The sequence below is a fragment of the Mus musculus genome, chromosome 18 (assembly GCF_000001635.26).
Source record: "Mus musculus strain C57BL/6J chromosome 18, GRCm38.p6 C57BL/6J".
Taxonomy (NCBI): domain Eukaryota; kingdom Metazoa; phylum Chordata; class Mammalia; order Rodentia; family Muridae; genus Mus; species Mus musculus.
In genome coordinates this window covers 63,649,286-63,668,828 of record NC_000084.6, presented here as the reverse complement: position 1 = coordinate 63,668,828, position 19,543 = coordinate 63,649,286, and the positions used below count along the sequence as shown (strand labels likewise).

General features: G+C 44.2%; 1 protein-coding gene across 1 annotated transcript in view; it reads left to right on the top strand.

Moving 5' to 3' along the window:
- Txnl1 (thioredoxin-like 1) overlaps positions 1 to 6,028 on the top strand; it is a 29,559-nt gene extending 23,531 nt beyond the window's left edge. Inside the window, exon 8 of the mRNA NM_016792.4 lies at positions 4,497 to 6,028. Coding sequence (NP_058072.2) covers positions 4,497 to 4,526 — 30 coding nt within the window. The 3' untranslated portion in view covers positions 4,527 to 6,028. The remainder of the gene's footprint in view (positions 1 to 4,496) is intronic.
- The last annotated feature ends 13,515 nt before the right edge of the window (positions 6,029 to 19,543 follow it).

Here is a 19,543-nt window from a genome sequence, read left to right as displayed (position 1 = left end):
AGATCCCACTACAGATGGTTGTGAGCCACCATGTGGTTGCTGGGAATTGAACTCAGGACCTCTGGAAGAGCACCCAGTGCTCTTAACTGCTGAGCCATCTCTTCAGCCCCGGTTACTCCATGTTGCATATTTACATTTGAAGATTTGGTGTAGGAACCACAGATGAAAGAGAACATACAGCATAGCATTTGCCTTTCTAGATCTGAGTTACTCTTTTCTAGACCCACCCACTTACCTGCAGATTTGGATGAGGTAGGGTGATTGCTGCAAGTGTGAGGCCTTAACAAGAAAAGACTAAACTGGGAATAAAAAAACCCTATAATTAGTAAATGTATTATGCGCTAACAGTAATATTTTTAATAAAAAGCACTTTTTTTCAGGGCCTGGAAACATAGTTTAGTGGTTAAAAGCACTTGTTGCTCTCACAGAGAACCTGGGTTTGATGTGGTGGCTCACAGCAGTTTGGAACTCTGGTTTCAGAGGATCAGAACTCCTCTTCTGGTCTCTATGGATACCAGGCACATTCGCCATTCACACATAGGCATGTAGGCAAAATGCTTATGCACATAAAATAAAGTTTACAAAGTCTTAAATGGCCCACCTTTTCCAATAGAAAAACCACTTTAGTAAGAGTAACACTGCTTTATATTTTTATTAATTATTCACTAGCCTAATAGAGTTTTCATGATAGTATTGGTTTCTGTACTCAGCCTGTTATGTTATAGCATGTGCCATTTGTGCTGTATTTAAAGAGAATGAGAATTTAAAAGAAAATAACTATATTATTCTAAAGACAGGTTTGATTTCACAGACTTCCTCAAAGAGCAGTTTTATAATCCCTAGCAGTAGTGTTAGAACTGCTATAAGAAGGATTTAAAAACAGGATCCAGAACCCTTTGATTTCAAAATTGAAGTTTTAATTGGTTGAATGCTTTCTTAGGTGTATTAAAAATATTAATATTACATTGCTTTTGTAATTGCTTCTGGGTGAGATTTAGCTTGCAGTCACTATTTTTTTAAAGAGTTATTTTTTTATGTAAGAAATACTATCTTCAATATAGGAAGGCTTAAGAGGATTTATCTGAGATTGGCTGATTTGGACCTTTTATAGAGTTCCTTGTTAAAAACTCAGTGAGCTCTGGATTCCAGTAAAGGGGATAGTAATGTGCTTGGCTTTTCTGCTTCTGTATTACCATGCCGCAGCAACCGTTGTCCCTGTTTATACCAAGGCTGCGTTCTTACGCAGCACTATAAACACAACAGGCAGTTAAGTACTGCCATAGAGTTAAGTACTGCCATAGAGTTAAGTACTGCCATAGAGTTAAGTACTGCCATAGAGTTAAGTACTGCCATAGAGTTAAGTACTGCCATAGAGTCCCAGCACACTGAGCTGGTCTTCTCTCCAACCATCTCTAGGAGAGTAGGAGAAAGTGTGGATAAAGGGGCCTTGATCTGTTTTGAGTGTAGAATTTGGATAGAGGAGAGTACAGTGATTAGGTGCCCCGGATAGAACGGAGACATTGAGACACAGGCGTGAAAATACAAAGATGCACACGTCATCCAGTGACAAGGAGACTACACTGATCTTCCTTTACAGTGTAGTTGACCTGATATTGAAAGGATCTATGTTGTAATTTTTGAATTTTCAAAATATATTTGGTGTGTATCCTATATTAAGCGGAGACAGATTTGATAACAGTTTAATGGGTCATGAAGTAGTAAGTCTTAAGTATTTTCAGTGTACTTCTGTTCTTCTGTCATGTGAGTGTTTTGTAGATGACTTTAGTTTTCAGCATGTCACTGACCTCCCGCTTATGTCACTAAGTTGACAGAAGCTAAGGTAATACTGATAAATCTTGGTTGTGGATAGTTACCTTAGAAGCCTCTGCATGTTGTCCCAGCTTTATCAGTTCCCCTTAGATCTGCTAGAATAGAACACGCCTTCTGTTTTCTGTTTTGGCCTCAAAGGTGCCATGCGTACTTTGGCTATTTGCTGTAAATGCATTCTTGGTGGTATAGCATGAAAAGCTTGCAGTTTTAACTAAGAGTGGATATTTTCTTTGCTAAAATAGGCTTTCTACATAGATTGCTTTATATTAAAATGCAAGTGTGCAAACGTGAGAAAATTGGAGGCTTTTGCTTCTTAGGAAACAAGGCGCATGTGAAACATAGACCACGTTTTATCACTTTTTGTAAAAATAGACTTTTCTGAACTGGCCATTTACCACATACGCTATTTTTATAACACTTCTATTTGTTTATTTTTCAGCTTTTTTAATACAGCTCAGTGAACTAAAAGCAGAAGATTTTTTTAATGAAGTAATATACAGATAAACTCTGTCTCACTGTCCCCCCTTGCTTCATTGCTCGTCTCCCCCCACCCACTGCTCTCACCCTCCCCACTTCTCAGTTGTCCTCCAAGATCTCTTCAGCCTCAGCCTCCGTCCGGATCAGCTACTTATTACCTAGATTGCCTCAGCCATCTCCTCCTGCAGAGCCACCCCTCACGACTCAGTTGGCCCTTTATTTTGCTTGCAATTGTGCCTTAATTTTCTTACCACACTATGTTGCTCACAAGGCAGTTTTGTTTTTGTTTTTTTAACCTACTGCTGTTTTGTTCAATATTTTGAGAAATAATTTTGAAGTAAAACTTAAAATTTTACAATTGCTTTTAAATTTAATAAGTTGAGTAATATTTTTATCCATTTTAAAGTTTTATATTTTAGGAGCAGGAGAATTGTTTTGGAAAGTACAAGTTTTTCTTTTTTCTCTTTTCTTTCTTTTTTGGTTTTTGTTTTTAACTAGAGCTAGTGTTAAATACTTCTTAGGTTTTAGTTGCAAGTTGTGAGTTTTCATATTGGAACAATATCCTCAAAATATTTTTGTGGTGTATCCTCTCATGCTGAACTCAAGGCCAGTTGAAGGACATACGGACTAAACAACAGGCTGGGTTAAAACACTAATGCAGAAGACCAATGGATTCTTTACTGAATGAAAGCTTTTAACATCTAATTTTGATGTACCTAGACTTTGATTTGTCTGGGGTGTAATATAAAGAATTAAGACAGAATGAAAGAGCTTTATGTTTGGGGTAAGAGTCCGCATGGAGTGCTGAATTTCTTCTTTTTTTACAGAGAATACATATTGGCAAGTTGAGAGTTGTCAACCTGTGAAACAGTATGCAGACTTGCATCTTCTACTGTATCACATCCTCTAAAATTTTGTTTTACTATTAATTGTTTTCTTTTGCTTAATCTAATAGCTCCATGTTTTGCATTTCCTAAGTAATACAGTGATTAGTAATTTTGTGTAGTGTGTCAGCTAAAATTCATTTATGGCGTAGGCGGTCCCATCTCCCCTGCATTCTGGTGCACTTTAAAGCCCGTTTTCCTTACTCTTGTTCACTCTTTGGTTTTCTGGTGCTATTGTCCTTTTGACTTCTGAGCTTTTCTTCTATAGTTTGCATGGACTAAAGAGGAATTTCTTTAAAAGTTGTCCCTGACTCAAGTGAAAAACAAACTATACAAAAACTCAGAAACATCTTTTTGTGGTTAATAATTCTCAATGGAAGGTGTTTCTAAGTCTGTTCTCATGAATGACACTGACCCAGCTATTTTCTATTACACACATGTATTAATGACCTGTGGACACAAGTATTAAGAACAGAATCACTTTAAAGTAAGAAACTTATTACCAACAGACATGTAGTTCATTATAAAAGGGATTTCTTTTGAGACATTTATGCTGTGAGAATATATTATCTAATGACAAACTGTTTTAGATAAGTTACTCTAGAAAAGAGAACCAACAGAGAACCTGGTTTCATGACTTACTGGTAGATACCAGATCTGTCTCTGGTTTTTGTTTTGTTTTGTTTTGTTTTTTGTGCTATGGCATTCATAGGAACTAAGGTATTTTTTATAGACCTTCAGGACTAGATTTTTTTTTTTTTAAATTACTCAGATGCAAGCTCTAGTTTTTACATTTCTTATAGACCATGTCTAGCAACCAGGTTTTTGTTTTTTTAAAGTTAGAAAAGAGCTCAACATTCTTGATCTGCTTTCCTGTTGAAGGCGAGGTCTAGAAGACATGAGTTTAGCATATCGTTCTAAATACATTGACATTTAAAAACATTAGATTGACATTAGATTTCTAATTGCCTAAAACTAGTACACTAGGAATGGTTTACTCATGTAGCATCATCTTTTTTTTTTTATTAACGTCTCTAAACTGTCGACCTGGCTTGAAAAAGTTAAATTTCTTCTTAAGACAGAATGGGAAAACAAAAGTAGCTTGCATGTGTTTAATTCCTTGTGTCTAGGGGAGGGGGTGTTGCAGTTTGCTGCCACAATAAAAGCACATTGCATGCAGAAAAGATTCAAGGTTAAAAAGTAATACCAGGTAAAAAGGACTAAAGTCTTGAAATTGTTATGCTAGTATTTTTTTAAGCACATTTCTGAATCATTAAATTATACTTTTTTTATAATTTTTTCTAGGTGGTTGGCAAAAAAGGGGAAAGCCATTAGGGTACAAAGACACTGGAAGACTTACTGCAGTCAGACTTGCAGCTCCTGGATAATTGCTTGATTCTCTTCGGAAACTGTTAATCTTTTATTTGTTGCCAGTACCAATAAATCATTGCTTTTGTTCAGATGGCATCACTAGTGTTTGTAGTGTAATCGTGATACATGCAGTTGTAAATAAAAGTCACTACTTTTGCCAAGCTTAAGTCTTCGTCATTCTATATAAATGCATTCTCTCTCTTTTTATTTGAAAATTTGCTAACCTCTTGTTTTAGGAGTTGTGTCTAGTATCACATTGACTAAAAGTTACTCTATCTCTAGAGGAACAGAACGCCACAGGGATTAGGAGTACTGTCTATACACATGGAGAGTTTAGACAGGATTTGAAACCTCCATGTATGTGTAATGTTTGGATGCATGGATTTGGAATGGTTAACCAAGTTCAAGTACATTCTGACTTATTTTATCAAAAAGCATTTGGGTATCTAGGCTTTACAAATTTGTTAAAAAACCCAATTTATAAACACCCAGTACTCTTACCTATCACTGGTAGTTAACAGATTTACAAATATTTTGGTTTTAGGTTAGCTTCACTGTTGATATCCTTGGGTACCTGCCTTCCAAATGGTGGGATTGTAGGCCTGTACCACTAAACCTGGTCTCATGCCAAGATTTTAACTTTCTGCATAAACCTAAACATTAGAGTCAACTATTTCCTTTAATAATGCAGGTATTAAAACTGAATTCAGAAAAATTTGGAAATTATAATACATGGAGATTATTTAATTTAAAAATTAAAAAATATGGAAAATTAGAATCAAATCTATTATCTAAATTCACCAAAACATTCACTCTATATAGATAGAGAACATGATTTAAGCTTAAAATGAGTTGTCCCAGCTGTTTGTTTGAAAGATCTTCCACAAAAGACTGGATAAGCAAATACTTGTTGTTCTAAGCTTTTAAAACATTTAATATTGGCAAATTTAATGTTTAAATACTTTATTTTGTTTTATGTTTATGTGTGTTTGGCTTCCATGTATGTGTATATTCGTGTGAGTGAGTGTGGTGCCCAGCAGAGGGGTGACAGCTGGTGGGAACTGCCATGTGGGTGATGGGAACTGAGCCCAGGCCTCTATAAGACTGCTGCTCCATCCCCACACATTAATCTTGTAATTCATTATTTTAAAAGCATATATAAGACTAATAACTTGTAATTCATTTAATACATTTGAGGGCATTCTTACCTATATAGTGCAGAGGTTTGCCTTTGGATACTAATGTACTTATACGTAATTATGAGAAAAAAAAAACCAAACTCTGGATGTTGTTGAAGTAGTGTTGAAATAGTCCTTTTCTGAAACTTGTGTCATTAAGTAATGTTTAGTTCATGTGTATGTGAGCTCAGTAACTGGTCTGTGATAATGTCTGTATTTTATGTATTTCACAGTTTGTTGACTTAAAGTGAAAGAAAGACAAAAAAAGTAAACGTTTATAATACCTGTAAACCATCCTGAAGTTGTTAATCACACCTGAAATGGAGAAGAAGATGAACATGAAAAGTTGTAGTTTATACTTAGCCTCTTTGGTAATCATTAAAGTGCCTCGTCTTGGCTGTAAATGGTCTCATCCTATTTGACTTGAAAAACGGAGTAAAAGTGGTTTCACATTTGCAAAGGACCAGACATCAAACTTTTTGTTGTTCATATGATTTCTGTAACTTTGTTGCAACATACAAACATCCCACATCATTCAAGTTATAAGTGGTGAATGCTAGTGGGAAGCTGACATGTGTCACAAGTTTTATTACAAAAAACCCAAATATGCATAGTTGAGATGTAAACCATCAAGCTAAAATGCTATTTTCTGTTAAAATAGTATATCAATATATATTTATAAATATAAATAAGTATATTTACATGTAACAATTTTCCTGAAAAGAACATGAAGAATATGTAGCCTTGGCTGTCTAATCATTAGCCATCCATTAATGCTTACTAGAAAACTAATATTTATTTTGTCAGCCATAAAAAAAACCAAGAATCTGTATGCATCTCGTATCTCACATCAGGTTGCCTAATTGAGACATACAGTGAAATGCTGTCAGCAGAAACACAGTATTGCTATAGGAAGTCTTTTCAGAGAAAGCCTAACAATAAGACTAGCACTTGTTACTTCACTCAGGTGTTCCTCTTGGTCCTTTATAAATGTATTTTGGCTATCTGCTGCCAAGTACCAAACTGCCCCATCTCAGTACATGAATGTATTGGATGGAGGTAGTCACCTAGCCTTCTGCCAACCATATTTTTCTAAACGATTAGATATGTGTAAGACGTTTTTTGCAGTGTTCATAGTTTGTGCTATTAGTGTACATTTAATACCAGCATTGCTTATGGTTGTCGTTAGTAATAAATTGAGAGTCTTGGGACCATGATGTCAGCAACGAGATACAGTCCTGTATGTGACAGAGAGTCGCACCCCTGTCAGATTTTAACAATATAGTCACCTGAACAAGACTAGCACAGTGACACCATCAGCTGACATGCCAAAATGGATTGAGGATATCTTACAAGGCCAAATCTCTAAAATAAATTTCCCAGTATTACCCAGGGAAAAAGTCTCTTGATAGGTTATCCAGTCCCTAGTGGTCAGCCCTAAATACATACAAGCAATACTAAATGGACTTGACAGGTTATATACATGCATATGTGTATATATTTTCTATTGCTGTGACAATCCCTGGCCAAGGTGTGTTATAGAAGAGTTCATTGGTACTTACTGTTTCAGAGGGTGAGTCTATGACTGTTATGTTGGGGAGCGTGGCAGAGGCAAGCAGGCATGGTCCTGGGGTGGTAGCTGAATGCTTGCTTGCAATCTGATCCAGAACTATGAGGCAAAGAGAGCCAGCTGGGCATGGTGTGGGCCTTTGCAATCGCAGCAGGAAAGAGAGGGGTTATGTTACTTTAATTACATTTTAAAATAAAAGACTGCTGATACGTACCTTATTTGAATCAATACCAATACCCTTGGTTTCTTTTTTATTACTCCAAAGACAAGTTTTGTCTATAGTTTCTTAAGTGTTGTTTATATATGAAAATCTTATTTGTCTACTCACCTCATTTGATTATCATGTTTGAGAAATATTGATCCGGGGGAAATTGGGATTTCCTCCTAAAATTTTTAGTCTCATTAATAAAATACATTTTAATATATGTTTATTTGTTTGTTTATTTATTTGAGGCAGAGTCTCACTGTGAAGGGCTGTCCTGGAACTTACTATGTAGATCAGGCTGGCCTTACAGGAGATTTTCCTGCCTCTCTGCTTCCCTAGTGCTGGGATTAAAGGCCTGAGCCACTACACCTGGCATAAGATGTATTTTGTAAAGGGAGCAAGGGGTAGTTTGTTATGGAAATTTTATTTTATTTTATTGGTAATTATTGCCCTGTAACACAGATTTAAATTACCTCAACTTTTGTGTTTCATTGTGGGAGCTTTTTGTGTTTCATGAAATTTTATAGTTTTGCAGAACACAGAAAGTCATAAGTTATGGCAAGTTTAAAGTACATTGGTGGTTTCATTAATAAAAGAATTTAGAATGGGCTCAAATGTGTGCTCAGGGACGCAGGGATAGTTTTAATTAGAATTTAGAAGAAAAACAAGCCTAGGGCAGGAAGCTTCATTAGCTACCTAGAGAACAGAGGAGGAGGGAAAAGCTGGGTCAGATGTGTAGATAAGCAGCTACTGGGTAGGGAGGCTTTAGAGAAAGATACCCAAAATGTTTGGGGCACCTGAATGTATTGGGCATACTTAGGATACAGAAAGAAGCGTTTTCTGAATAATTCTGAAAAGCAGGCTGACTTCAATACTGCTGCACAATAGGTGATTGCATTTGTTCCTCATCTGGAGAGTCTTTTTGTCCTTTCCTGGCCCCCGTAGGCTCCTATATTTGAATGCTTCCTCCCTCGTTGGTGGACTATTTGGGAAGGATCATGAGGTGTGGCCTTATTGGAGGAGGTATGTCGCTGGAGGTGGGCTTTCAAAAGCTCTTGCTGGGCTAGTCTCTGCCTCCTGCTTATGGGTCAGATAGAAGCTCTTAGCTCCTGCTCCAGTACCTTGACTGCCTGCTCCTGTGTTCCTCACCGTGATGAACTCAACTCTCTGAAATTGAGCAAGTCCCCAGTTAAATGATTTCTTTCCTGAGTTGCTTCGGTCATGGTATCTCTTGACAGCAATAGAAAAGACACCAGTGCCATGTGACAGTACTGGCACACAGTTCCCGTGCATTAAGGTATTTCTGGGATTTGTTGTGGGGAAGCTAAGGCACATGGATAGCATCTCTGGAACATATCTCACAGAGTACATCATGAAGCAGCACAACATGGCAGGTAAGTGATCAGGAGTTCATGCAGCAGGGCTGATACATTGCAAGAATAGGAACGGACTTGCACATGCAACTATGGAGCAACATGGATATGTGGGAGGCATGTAAATATGTGCCCATGTCATCATAGTGGTGCCAGGACATAGCAGTCATGCTGTAGCATGGTTCTGTGATGCTGGGACATGACAGGTACTCAAATGTGCATGCCTGCACCTTTATTTAGGTGGACACGGAAGGTATGTGAACAGACATGCCCATTTGGTGACCCTGTCACATGGCAAGCACTGGGATAGACCTACCTAGCCTCAACTGCTACCTGCTTGTGTTGGGACATGGCAAGCATGAAAATGGTACTCAGGCTGCCAGTTGGTGATGCTGCCACACAGCCGGCATGCAAACAGGTATGCCTATGGTAGTTTCGAACATGGTATCCAAACAAGATGGATATACCACCATGTGATAGTACTTAGACATGAGAGATGCATGAGCAGGTGTCCCTAAGCTGCCCTTAGCACCTGGCATGGGAGCAAACAGGTGTGCTCATGCCACCAGGATTTTAAAAAGGAGAGAGCTAGTACTATCATGCAGTGGCATTTGGAGATTGCATGTGTGTGAGCAGGTGTACTGCAGAACCATGTGCTTTGCGTCCCTGTTGGCAGGCCTGCCCATGCAGTGGCGCTAGAACACTGGGTGCAGAAGCTAGAACACTGCACCAGGTAAAGGTGCTGAGATGCAGCAGGTACTAAGATGCATGCACAGGTCACCATGTGAGAGCCCTAGGACATGACAGGCACACAAACAGGCATGCCCACAATGCCACTTGGTGAGCTTGGCAGCCTTGTGAAATGGCAGGCATGTAGACAGGAGTGTTGTACCACCATGTGCTGGCGTTGGAATATGACATTCCTGAACATGGACGCCCACGCTGCCACATGGTGGCATTGGGATGTAGCAGATGCCAGAGTTGCAACATGGCAGCACTGGACTGTGGGAAGCCACATGTGCTGTTGTAGGGTGGCGCTGGCTACCACTGGCCATCATGAATACATAGGCAGTAAAGTTTCTTTTTGCCAAGATGAGGTTTTGAGAATTAACCAATCAGATGAGAGACAAGTTAACCAATCAGATGAGAAACAAGTTAACCAATCAGATGAGAGACAAGTTAACCAATCAGATGAGAGACAAGTTAACCAATCAGATGTAGGCATGCAAATGACCTATGCATAACCCATGCATAACCAATCCCGCTGTGAGACACGCCTCTCCTAGGCCTATATAAGCAGCACCAGTTCTGGGCTTGGGGTCACTTCGCCTCTGCAATCAAGCTCTCCCAATAAACGTGTGCGGAAGGATCCTGTTGTGGCGTCGTTCTTGCTGGCGAGACTGGACCATGGCATGTAAGCTAACAGGCATGTGCACAGTGCCGTGTGGCAGTGCTGGGACACAGGAAGCACGTGAATATGCATTGATCTGAGTACCATTGGAGGCAGAGGGACCTGGTAAGTAGACAGGTGTATCCGTGCTGCCAAGAAAGGGTTTTGTGACACAGCAGGCAGACAAACAGGTGGTGGCAGGCACATGGGAAGGCATTTTTGTGCTACCACATTGTAGCTGTGTTCCCACACCATGGGACTGGGACTAAGCAGGCATGGAAGCAAGTGTACCCACAGGGCCGCCTAGAGGCCGGGGACACACCCATCATGCATGAAACCTGGCACAGTCATACTGCCATGTGGTGGCACCGGGACACAGTGGGTCCACAAAAGTTATGTCTGTGTTGCCACGTGGTGGCATTGAGACACAGTGTGGATGGATACAGGTGTTTCTGTATCATCAGAAGGTGGCACTGGATATTGGAAGCTTTCAGACAGGGGAGCAATCCTCACCACACGGCAGCACTAAGAGATGGTACCAATGTGAGCATGTGTGGCTCTGCTGCCACATGACACCTCCACATGGCAGGAGTGTAACTAGACCTGCCCCTAACACCATACGTCAACACTGAGACACAGCAGGTGTGTGAACAGGCATGCTGTACTACCAGGTGTGGCTGCAACAGGCACTCAGATTCTCATGTTGCCTGATGGCCTTGCCAGGACATGGCAAATGCAGGAACTGGCAAACCATGTTATGGCCTTGGGACATAAGCATGTTAACAGGTATACCCACGCCATTACAGGGTAGCACTGGGACAAGGCACAAGTGCAGACAGGTGTCTATGCCATCAACATGTGGTGCTCTGATACCACAGACTAGCAAACAGGTGAGACTGTGCACTGGGACACAGCAGGTGCAGGAAGAGCCATGACTGCCTCCAAGTAGTGGCTCTGGGAAAGGGTAGACATGTGAATCAGCATATTCCTACCCTGACAGATGGCTGTGACAGGAGACAGGCAGGCATGTGGCCAGATGTGCCAGGACTGGGGGGTGGTGCTGGGACACACTCCAGCTTTCATATAACAGGAGCCAGTGCTGCTGTGTGGTAGCATTATGAAATGGCATGGGTGTGAATAGGTGTGGCCACGGGACAGAAATGGATGGGTGTGACCAGGACTGTCCATGGTGTCCCTTGCAGTGCTGTACCATAGCAGGTATGCAAACAGGCGTGGTCGTACCACCATGTGGAGGTGCCAGGACACAGCCCGGGTGCAAACACGTGTGGCCCAAAATAGCAGGCATGTGAACAGGTGTGAAACCTGTCACCTAGTAATTCTGGCACGCAGTAGTCTCCGGAGTGCATGTCCACATTGCCACATGGCATCCCTGGGACAAACAGTTGCAGAAACAAGTGTGCCTATACTTCCATGTGGTGTCAGACATTTGAACAAATGTGCCCAGACAGCCACCTGGCAACAGTGTGTCACGCTGTGTCATGGGTGTGAACAAGTGTGCCCATGCTGACCGAGGCAGTGCAGCAACACCACAGGCTTTCAGAACAGGTGAAACAGCGCCCCTTTTCCCCCAGTGTGGCACTAGGAGATGGAACAGGTTGTGAGCAGGCGTGGCTGTGCCACCACACTGTGGTACTGGACTTGGCAGAGAGCTGACAGGCAAATAGGCCTCCCTGTGATGTCACAGGTAGGTGCTGGAACGGGTGGGTAAATGAGCTTGCCCACACTCCATGACTGTTGAAATATTGCAAATGCACAAAGAGAAGAGCTGTTCCAACACAGGGTGGTGCTGGGACACAGGGAGTGTGGGAATAGCCTCACGGGTCCCACTATGTGGTGGCCCTGGGACATGGGTAAGGCATGTGAAAATGCCACATTGTGGTATTGAACATAGCAGGCACACCAACAGGAGTGCAGTGCACATAGAGGCACTGGGGCAGGACAAGCACACGAACAAGTGTGCTTGCATGTGAACAGTGCTCAGATGTAACAGGAGCGTGAAAAGGCATGCACATCCAACCACATAGTCATGTAGGCATACGGCAGACTCATGAACAGATGTGCCCAACTGGTGGGCCCACAGGCGTGCATAGGCTTCCGCCCTTTTTTTTTTCTTTTCTTTTTCGAGACAGGGTTTCTCTGTATAGCCCTGGCTGTCCTGGAACTCACTTTGTAGACCAGGCTGGCCTCGAACTCAGAAATCCACCTGCCTCTTTCTCCTTCAGCAAATCCTACTGGCATGCACCACCACTACCGGCGTGGAAGCCTTTTAAGGCTGTGGCATGGCGTGTTTAATATCAGGAGCCTATGTACCAGCTGGGACACGAAAGACATGAAAACAAGCCGATGCCTGGACACAGCCGTACATGAACAAGAGAGCCGTGCTGCCATAACCATGACGTAGTGATGGAACACACCAGGCGCATTAAAAGACACGTGTACATCAGCGCCTAGGCGCTGATGGCAAGTGGTAGCTATGAACAGCTGTGCGCGCATTGAGGAACTGCATTGCTGGGACACAACGGTTACGAAAACAGGCATTCCTGTGCTGCCTTGTGGCAGCACTGAGACACAGCAGAGGCGCGAACAGGTTTGCCAGCAGCACCATGTGGCTACAGCGACATGGCACCCGCGAAAGCAGGCATGCTCACATTGTCAGGGGGCAGCACTGAGACAGCTCAGGCCTTCAAACACGTAAGTCAGCCACACCAACACCATTATCACCGAGAGGTGGAGTGGTTGGGACAAATGTGGCCATGCCATTCCATTGAAGTCCCAGACTAAGCAGACATGCACACAGGCTTGCCTGGGATGCCACGTGTTTTTGCTGGAACATATGAACATGTGAATAGGCATTCTCACACCACCGTGTGTTGGTGCTAGGGTATGGCAGCTTCCTGGGAACACTGGGATATGGTGGATACTCAAACTTGCACAACCCCACCATCACATGGCAGTTCTGGGACACAGGAAGGTGTGCAAAATTGCATATCTGTGTCACCAAGGGGCAGCACCTGGGCACAGCATAGGTGTAAATATGTGCCAGCACTGGCAGGAGTATAGTGCTGGTCCACCTCAGGCGTGTGAACAGGTGTGCATGCACCACCAGGTGGCGCTATTGGGACATAGCATTCATGATAAAAGATCCCTGTGCCACCGCATTGTGGCACTGGATCATGGCACACACATGAACGAGAGGACTCACCACCACTTGACACTGCTGGGCTTGGCAGGCGCCTGAATATGTACAAATATTTCTTCACATGACAATCCCGGAATACAGGAAAAGTACAAAAAGCCTGTTGCGTGATGCCAGGTGTTTGGCACTGAGACACAGTAGGTGCACACACAGGTGTGCCACACCAGCACACACTGGGATATGGCAGTCATGCAAACATGTGGCAGGACTGGACAAGCATGTCCATGCCACTGTGTTGGGAAATGGCAGCTGGGTCCTTAGGAGTGTTGTGTCACCACCTGTTGGCTCTTGGACACAGCAAGTACAAATAACAAGCTTGCTGTCCTGCCGTGTGGTAGTGCCAGTGCATGGCAGGTGATCGATCAGCATTTTCCACTCTTCATGTGGTGGCACTGGGACAGCAGGCACATGAGTACTTATGCACTTGCTACCACTTGGTAGCAGGTGTATGTACATGCATGCCCCTCTGAGTTGTGGCAACACTGGTGGGCCACCACATGACAGTACTAGAAAATGGAAGCTAGGCTAAAATGCCTACTTGTGTTGCCACATGGCAGTGCTGGACACAGCAGGAGTGCCATGCTGATATGTGGTGGCCCTGGGACATAGGCGCTGGTGCAAGCTTGTGCACACCACACCATTGCAGCACTGATACACAGCAGGCATGCAAAGAGACATTCCCAAGTGGCCATGTAATGCTGGGACACCGCAGGCGCACGAACAGGACAGCCATGTCTGTATTGTCACCTATCAGTGAGTGGCACGGTGCAGATGCAATCAGGTGTACCCTTGCCACCAGAGGGCAGTGCTGGAACACCACGGATTTTCAAACAGGTGAGCCACATGGCAGGAGAGAGAGAGAGAGAGAGAGAGAGAGAGAGAGAGAGAGAGAGAGAGAGAGAGAGAGAGAGAGAGAGAGAGAGAGAGAGAGAGAGAGCGCACAGGTGTAAGCAGGTGTGGGAATGCCACTATTTGATGGTGTCAGAGTTGGCAGACATGAAGCAGGCCTGCCAAGAATACCACACTTCAGCACTGGGACACAGCAGGAGTGCAAAGAGATGTGTGGCACTGCCAAGTTGTACTGCTGGGATATGATGACCGCAAACATGCATGTATGTTATGACATCTGATGGCCCCAGGACAGAGGTGGTGAGCAAGCAGATATGCTCAGGCCATCGCATTGGGGACATTGAGACATGGCAGGTGCATGAATAGGGAGGGGCCTGCTGCCATGTGGTAGCGTTGGGACATGGCAGGTATGGGGACAGGCTTACCTGAATTGTCACATTGTGATACTGGGACATGATAGTAATGTCAACAGGCATGGTAAGACTCAGTAGAAATGCAAACACTTATGACCATGTCATGATGTGACAGTACTGGGACACTGTAGGTGTGTGAAATCGCACCTGGACACAGTGCAGGTGGGAACAAATGCTCCTGTGCTAGCAGGGTCAATGTTGGTATGTGACATGCACAGACAGGTGTGCCCATGTGCCCGTGTACTGGTCCTGAGACACGGTAGGCATGCAAACAGGTATGCCCACACTACTACATGGCAACCTTGGGAAATGACAGGTTAGCATGGCAGACCCAACAGGTCTGCCAGTACAGCCGTATGTCAGCACTGGTATGTGGCAGGGACATGATTAGGTGTGCCTGCACCAATGTGTGGTGACATAGGCACATGGCAGGTATACAAACAGTGCACCCCATGCCAGCAGGTGGCAGCACTGGTACACGGAAGACAGGAACAGATGGCACACTACTCCTACCTCAACCCTGGGACATGGCAGGCGCATGAACAGTCATGCTTCTGCCAGCAGGTGGCAGTGCTGCGACACAGAATGCCTAAAAACAGGCATGTCCATGCTGCCATTTATGAGGGCACTGAGAAACAACAGGTACGTACATACATATGTAAACAGGAGTGTTGTGCCATCACAAGGTGGTTCTGGGGCCTGGAATGCATGTGAGCAGAGCTGCAAATGCCCTCAGGTGCCAAGCCTCCACATGGCACCATTGGGACACTCAAGGGAACAGGGTCACCCATGTCGCTCTGTGGAGCTGGGAGACAGCAAGTGTGTGTGAACAGGCACACTCATGCCACCGCACAGGGACACTAGGACATAGCAGAAGCATGAACACAAGTGCCATGCTGCTACATAGTGACCCTGGACACTGACCGCAGCCATGTGAACAGTCATGCCCACTCTCTAAAGGGTAGGCACTGGGACATGGCAGGCATGTAATCAGGCTTGCTAGTGCCACCATAGGGTGCCACTGGAACATGGCAGGCACATGAAGAGGTGTGCAGGAACTATCCTGTGGCAGCACTGTGATATGTCAGGCACAAGAGCTGGTATGCCTACATTGCCACACATTGATGCTGGGACAAGGAGGTATGTCCATAGAACTGCCCACCCTCTCATGTTGGCTGCACTGGTATATGTCATGGGTACGAAGAGGTGTGCCCACGCCGCCAGCAGGGCAGTGTGGGAACACTGCAGGCATTCAAGATGGTGAGTCAGCATCATGTGGTGTCACTGGAAGGAGAAAATAGGTGTGACCAAGCCACCACATGGACACACCGGACATGGTAGACTTGTGAGCAGGAGCTCACAGTGGTGACATGTAAGTGCTAGGACACAGCAGGTGAATGAACAGGCATGTGATGCCACCTAGTGACACTGCTGGGGCATAGCAGGTGTATAAACACGTGTGTCCATACTACCATTTGGCAACGATAAAGCATGGTAGGTGCTAAAACGTGGTTGCCCTCGCCGCCATGTTGTTGCACTAGGATATGGCGAGTATACACACAGGATGCTGCACCACCAGCACTGGCTCATGGCAGGCATCCTGTGCCATGCCTACTCTTTGAGGCATGGCAGGTGGACAAACAGGAATGACATGCATCCATGGAGTGGCACTTTGTTCATAGCAGGTGCAGAACCGGACTAACCTGCACTAGGACATTGTAGTGCACGACCATGGCACCAGCATGTGTGCACGTATGAACCCATGATGGTGAGCAGGACACAGCGGGCAAACGGGTGTGCTCACACAAACTCGTGGTAGTCTTGGAACATTGCAAGTGTGTGGAAAGGAGCATAATGCCACTATATGCTGGCACTAGGACAAGATAGGGAGCACTGTTAGGATTGCCTGTGTCTCCACATTGCAGCCATGGTACATGGCAGGTATGAGAAGAGTCAAGCCCGTGCCACTAAAATTAGGGTGCGGGGACATGTCAGATGCTTGGACAGGCACTCTTGTCCACCATGTGGTGCCACTGGGACATAGCAGGTATGCAAACAGGTGTGCCTGGTTCTGGGACATGGCAGGCACACTACTGTGTTTTCAGGCACTGCCACATGAAGCCATGGGGGCTTGGTAGATGCGCAAACAGGCATACCCACTCTGCTGTGTGACAGCACTGAGACAGAACAGGCCTATAAGCAGGCACACCCACACTGCCTTGTGGTGGCACTGGGACACCACAGGTGCCTGAACAGCCATGCCCTTGACACCAGATGGCAGTGATTTGACATGCAAGACACGTCAAAAGGTATATCCTTGCCACCATATATATGGTGGCTCTGAGACACGTCGGGAATGCTAATGGAGCTGTTCTTGCCAGCACCTGGTGTTGCTGGGACCTGGCCAGCATGTGAACAGGTATGCCTGCCTCACCACACAGTGGCATGGGGACACAGCATCATCAGAACAGTCTTGTCTACACCACTATGCTTTACAGGTGAGTCTAAGTTCACCATTCATACATAACACATTTTATTTATTCATTCATTTACCTGTTGATGGACCCCTAAGCCCAAAGAGAGTTTCTTGTGGGAATAATCTCTAAATCGGGGAGTTAAGGCTCTTGAAAGAGATGGAGATTATGATCTATTTTGACACTCCTGCTTCAAAGTATATGCCACCACCCACCCCCCAGGACCTCCTCCATCTCGATTCTCCCAACATCCTCCTTTGCTTCTCCCTCTACAGCGTGTTCCCATCTGTGATTTGGAGCATGTGTGTTTTTATAGAAATGAACTAGACAAGTGCTATTTGTTCACAAGGAATAAGCTCAGGGAACCAGTTTTCAAACAAAAGAGGTATCCATGGGGGATTTATTGGATCAGATTCTCCAAGGCGTCCTGCCCTGCACAGTTCGAGTGTTTGTTTGGAAGGAGACCACAGATAAAATTCCAAGTTGTGTGTACTTTTAACACCCCCATGGGATAGCATTGCATCTCCCAATGGGTGGCTTCTCCAGTGCCAACAGATGCTGAACAACTTTTCTCACAAGTACATAAAATAAAGCTGTATACATCACTCACCTCCCAGGTGAACCCCTTGTAAAGAGCTCTCATCAATTTCAGTAATCAATGTTTCCATCTGCTGCCTGGTTTGTCGATAAGACCGAAGCTCATAAAACACAGAGGGCCTGATAAGGACAAGTTCCCCTGATGCCACACGGGGACAGACTGGTGTCTATGAGTTGTCTACAACACAGAGTGACTTACATGGAAGGGTGTACAACTTAGAGAAAAGTAAAGATGCTCTCACACATGCAACCTGGATATTAAAAGCAATTGAATTGTCCTGGTGACAGCATGGTTCCAACCCTAGCTTCTAACTCTCAGTTTAGAGGGAAGCTAGTCTCACTTCTCATTTCTTGCATATGAATGAACAACTACTTTCTCAGTCCTGGCAGTCACCGATACTAAAATACCATGGTGACTGTAGTACCTTCATTTAGACTGTCACATACATCTTATTTGTAAATGGCTAACGTATAAAAGGGATAAGAAACGGAGAAAACAAAAAAGACTCCTCCCTCTGGGTCACTTGAAAGTAAATGTGCTCCCAATTGTGTTGTGTCAGCAATTCTAACGAGAAAGACTGACAGACAGATAAGTCCAGCGCTCGTGAGTCTCTGAAAGGCTGAAGCCCTGACAAATATGATATGGCATTACAGAAGAAAAAGAACATGTTTGTCCCATGGTGAGCTCTTCTTCCCCCGGAGTAACTGTGTACATTTCTCTCCAGAAAAAATATATTGTGGGTGGAATCGTTGCTTGCCCAGCCCGGGACACTCTGAGTACATAGGCATGGTCAATACAGAGCCACCAGCAAAACAACTTGAGCATAGAAACTGTTAGATCCAGTGGGACTTGCGCTTACAGAAAGTATAATGTGGCCATGATGCCCCTTGGCCCTAGCTCTTTGTGAGTGAAGAAAGCCAGCTCTGGTCCCACAGGGCCTGCTATGAATGGCAGTCCAATTGAAGGAGGTGGATGGTTCATGGGTAATGATTGTGGACTGTGGATAGTTGACTGAAGTAGTGCCTATATGTGTTGCTGAACCTAATACTGACCTTTTGAGGAAGACATTGATACAATCAGTGGAATTTTGTCATGCTGTATTGGGCTCTGTTAACATTTTTCTTTTCTGTACCAGTAGCTAACAACTCTTGAGATAAACTAGCCATTGGTTGGTGTTGGGGACTCTGTAAGTCTCACAGCCTGTGGGAAGATGATCTATGTGAGGTGAAGAAGGAAATGTCAGAGACAGGACTATCCTTTCAGGTACTGAGTCAAGACTTCCAGAGTCTGATCTTCTAGTTTATTTTCTACATGGTAATTATAGCAACCATGATTTAGGCACAGCTCACATAGAATATCCCTAGCAAGGTAGCAAAACCTTTGTGTCCTTTGCAATAAGTTCTACTGGCTGATAAACAGAGCTCAGGACTAGGGCCTAGAAGGAGGACCAGTGATAAGCATAAGGGTAGAGTCTACTGATGGAGGATGCCAAGCACAGGGGACCTCTTCCGTAAGGGTGAGTTCTGTTCACTGAGAGACAGAGCCCAGGATTAGAACCTAAAGAAGGATCAGAAGATTGGGGGACTTGTGTTGAGGCTGATTCCTAGCCGAGTAGCAAAGGATCACTGGGTTGTTTGACCATTTTCAGTCTGGCCTTCCAGGTGACCAGCTGTCATTTATTTTCTTCTGTTGAAGAGAACAGGCCCCGTGTGGT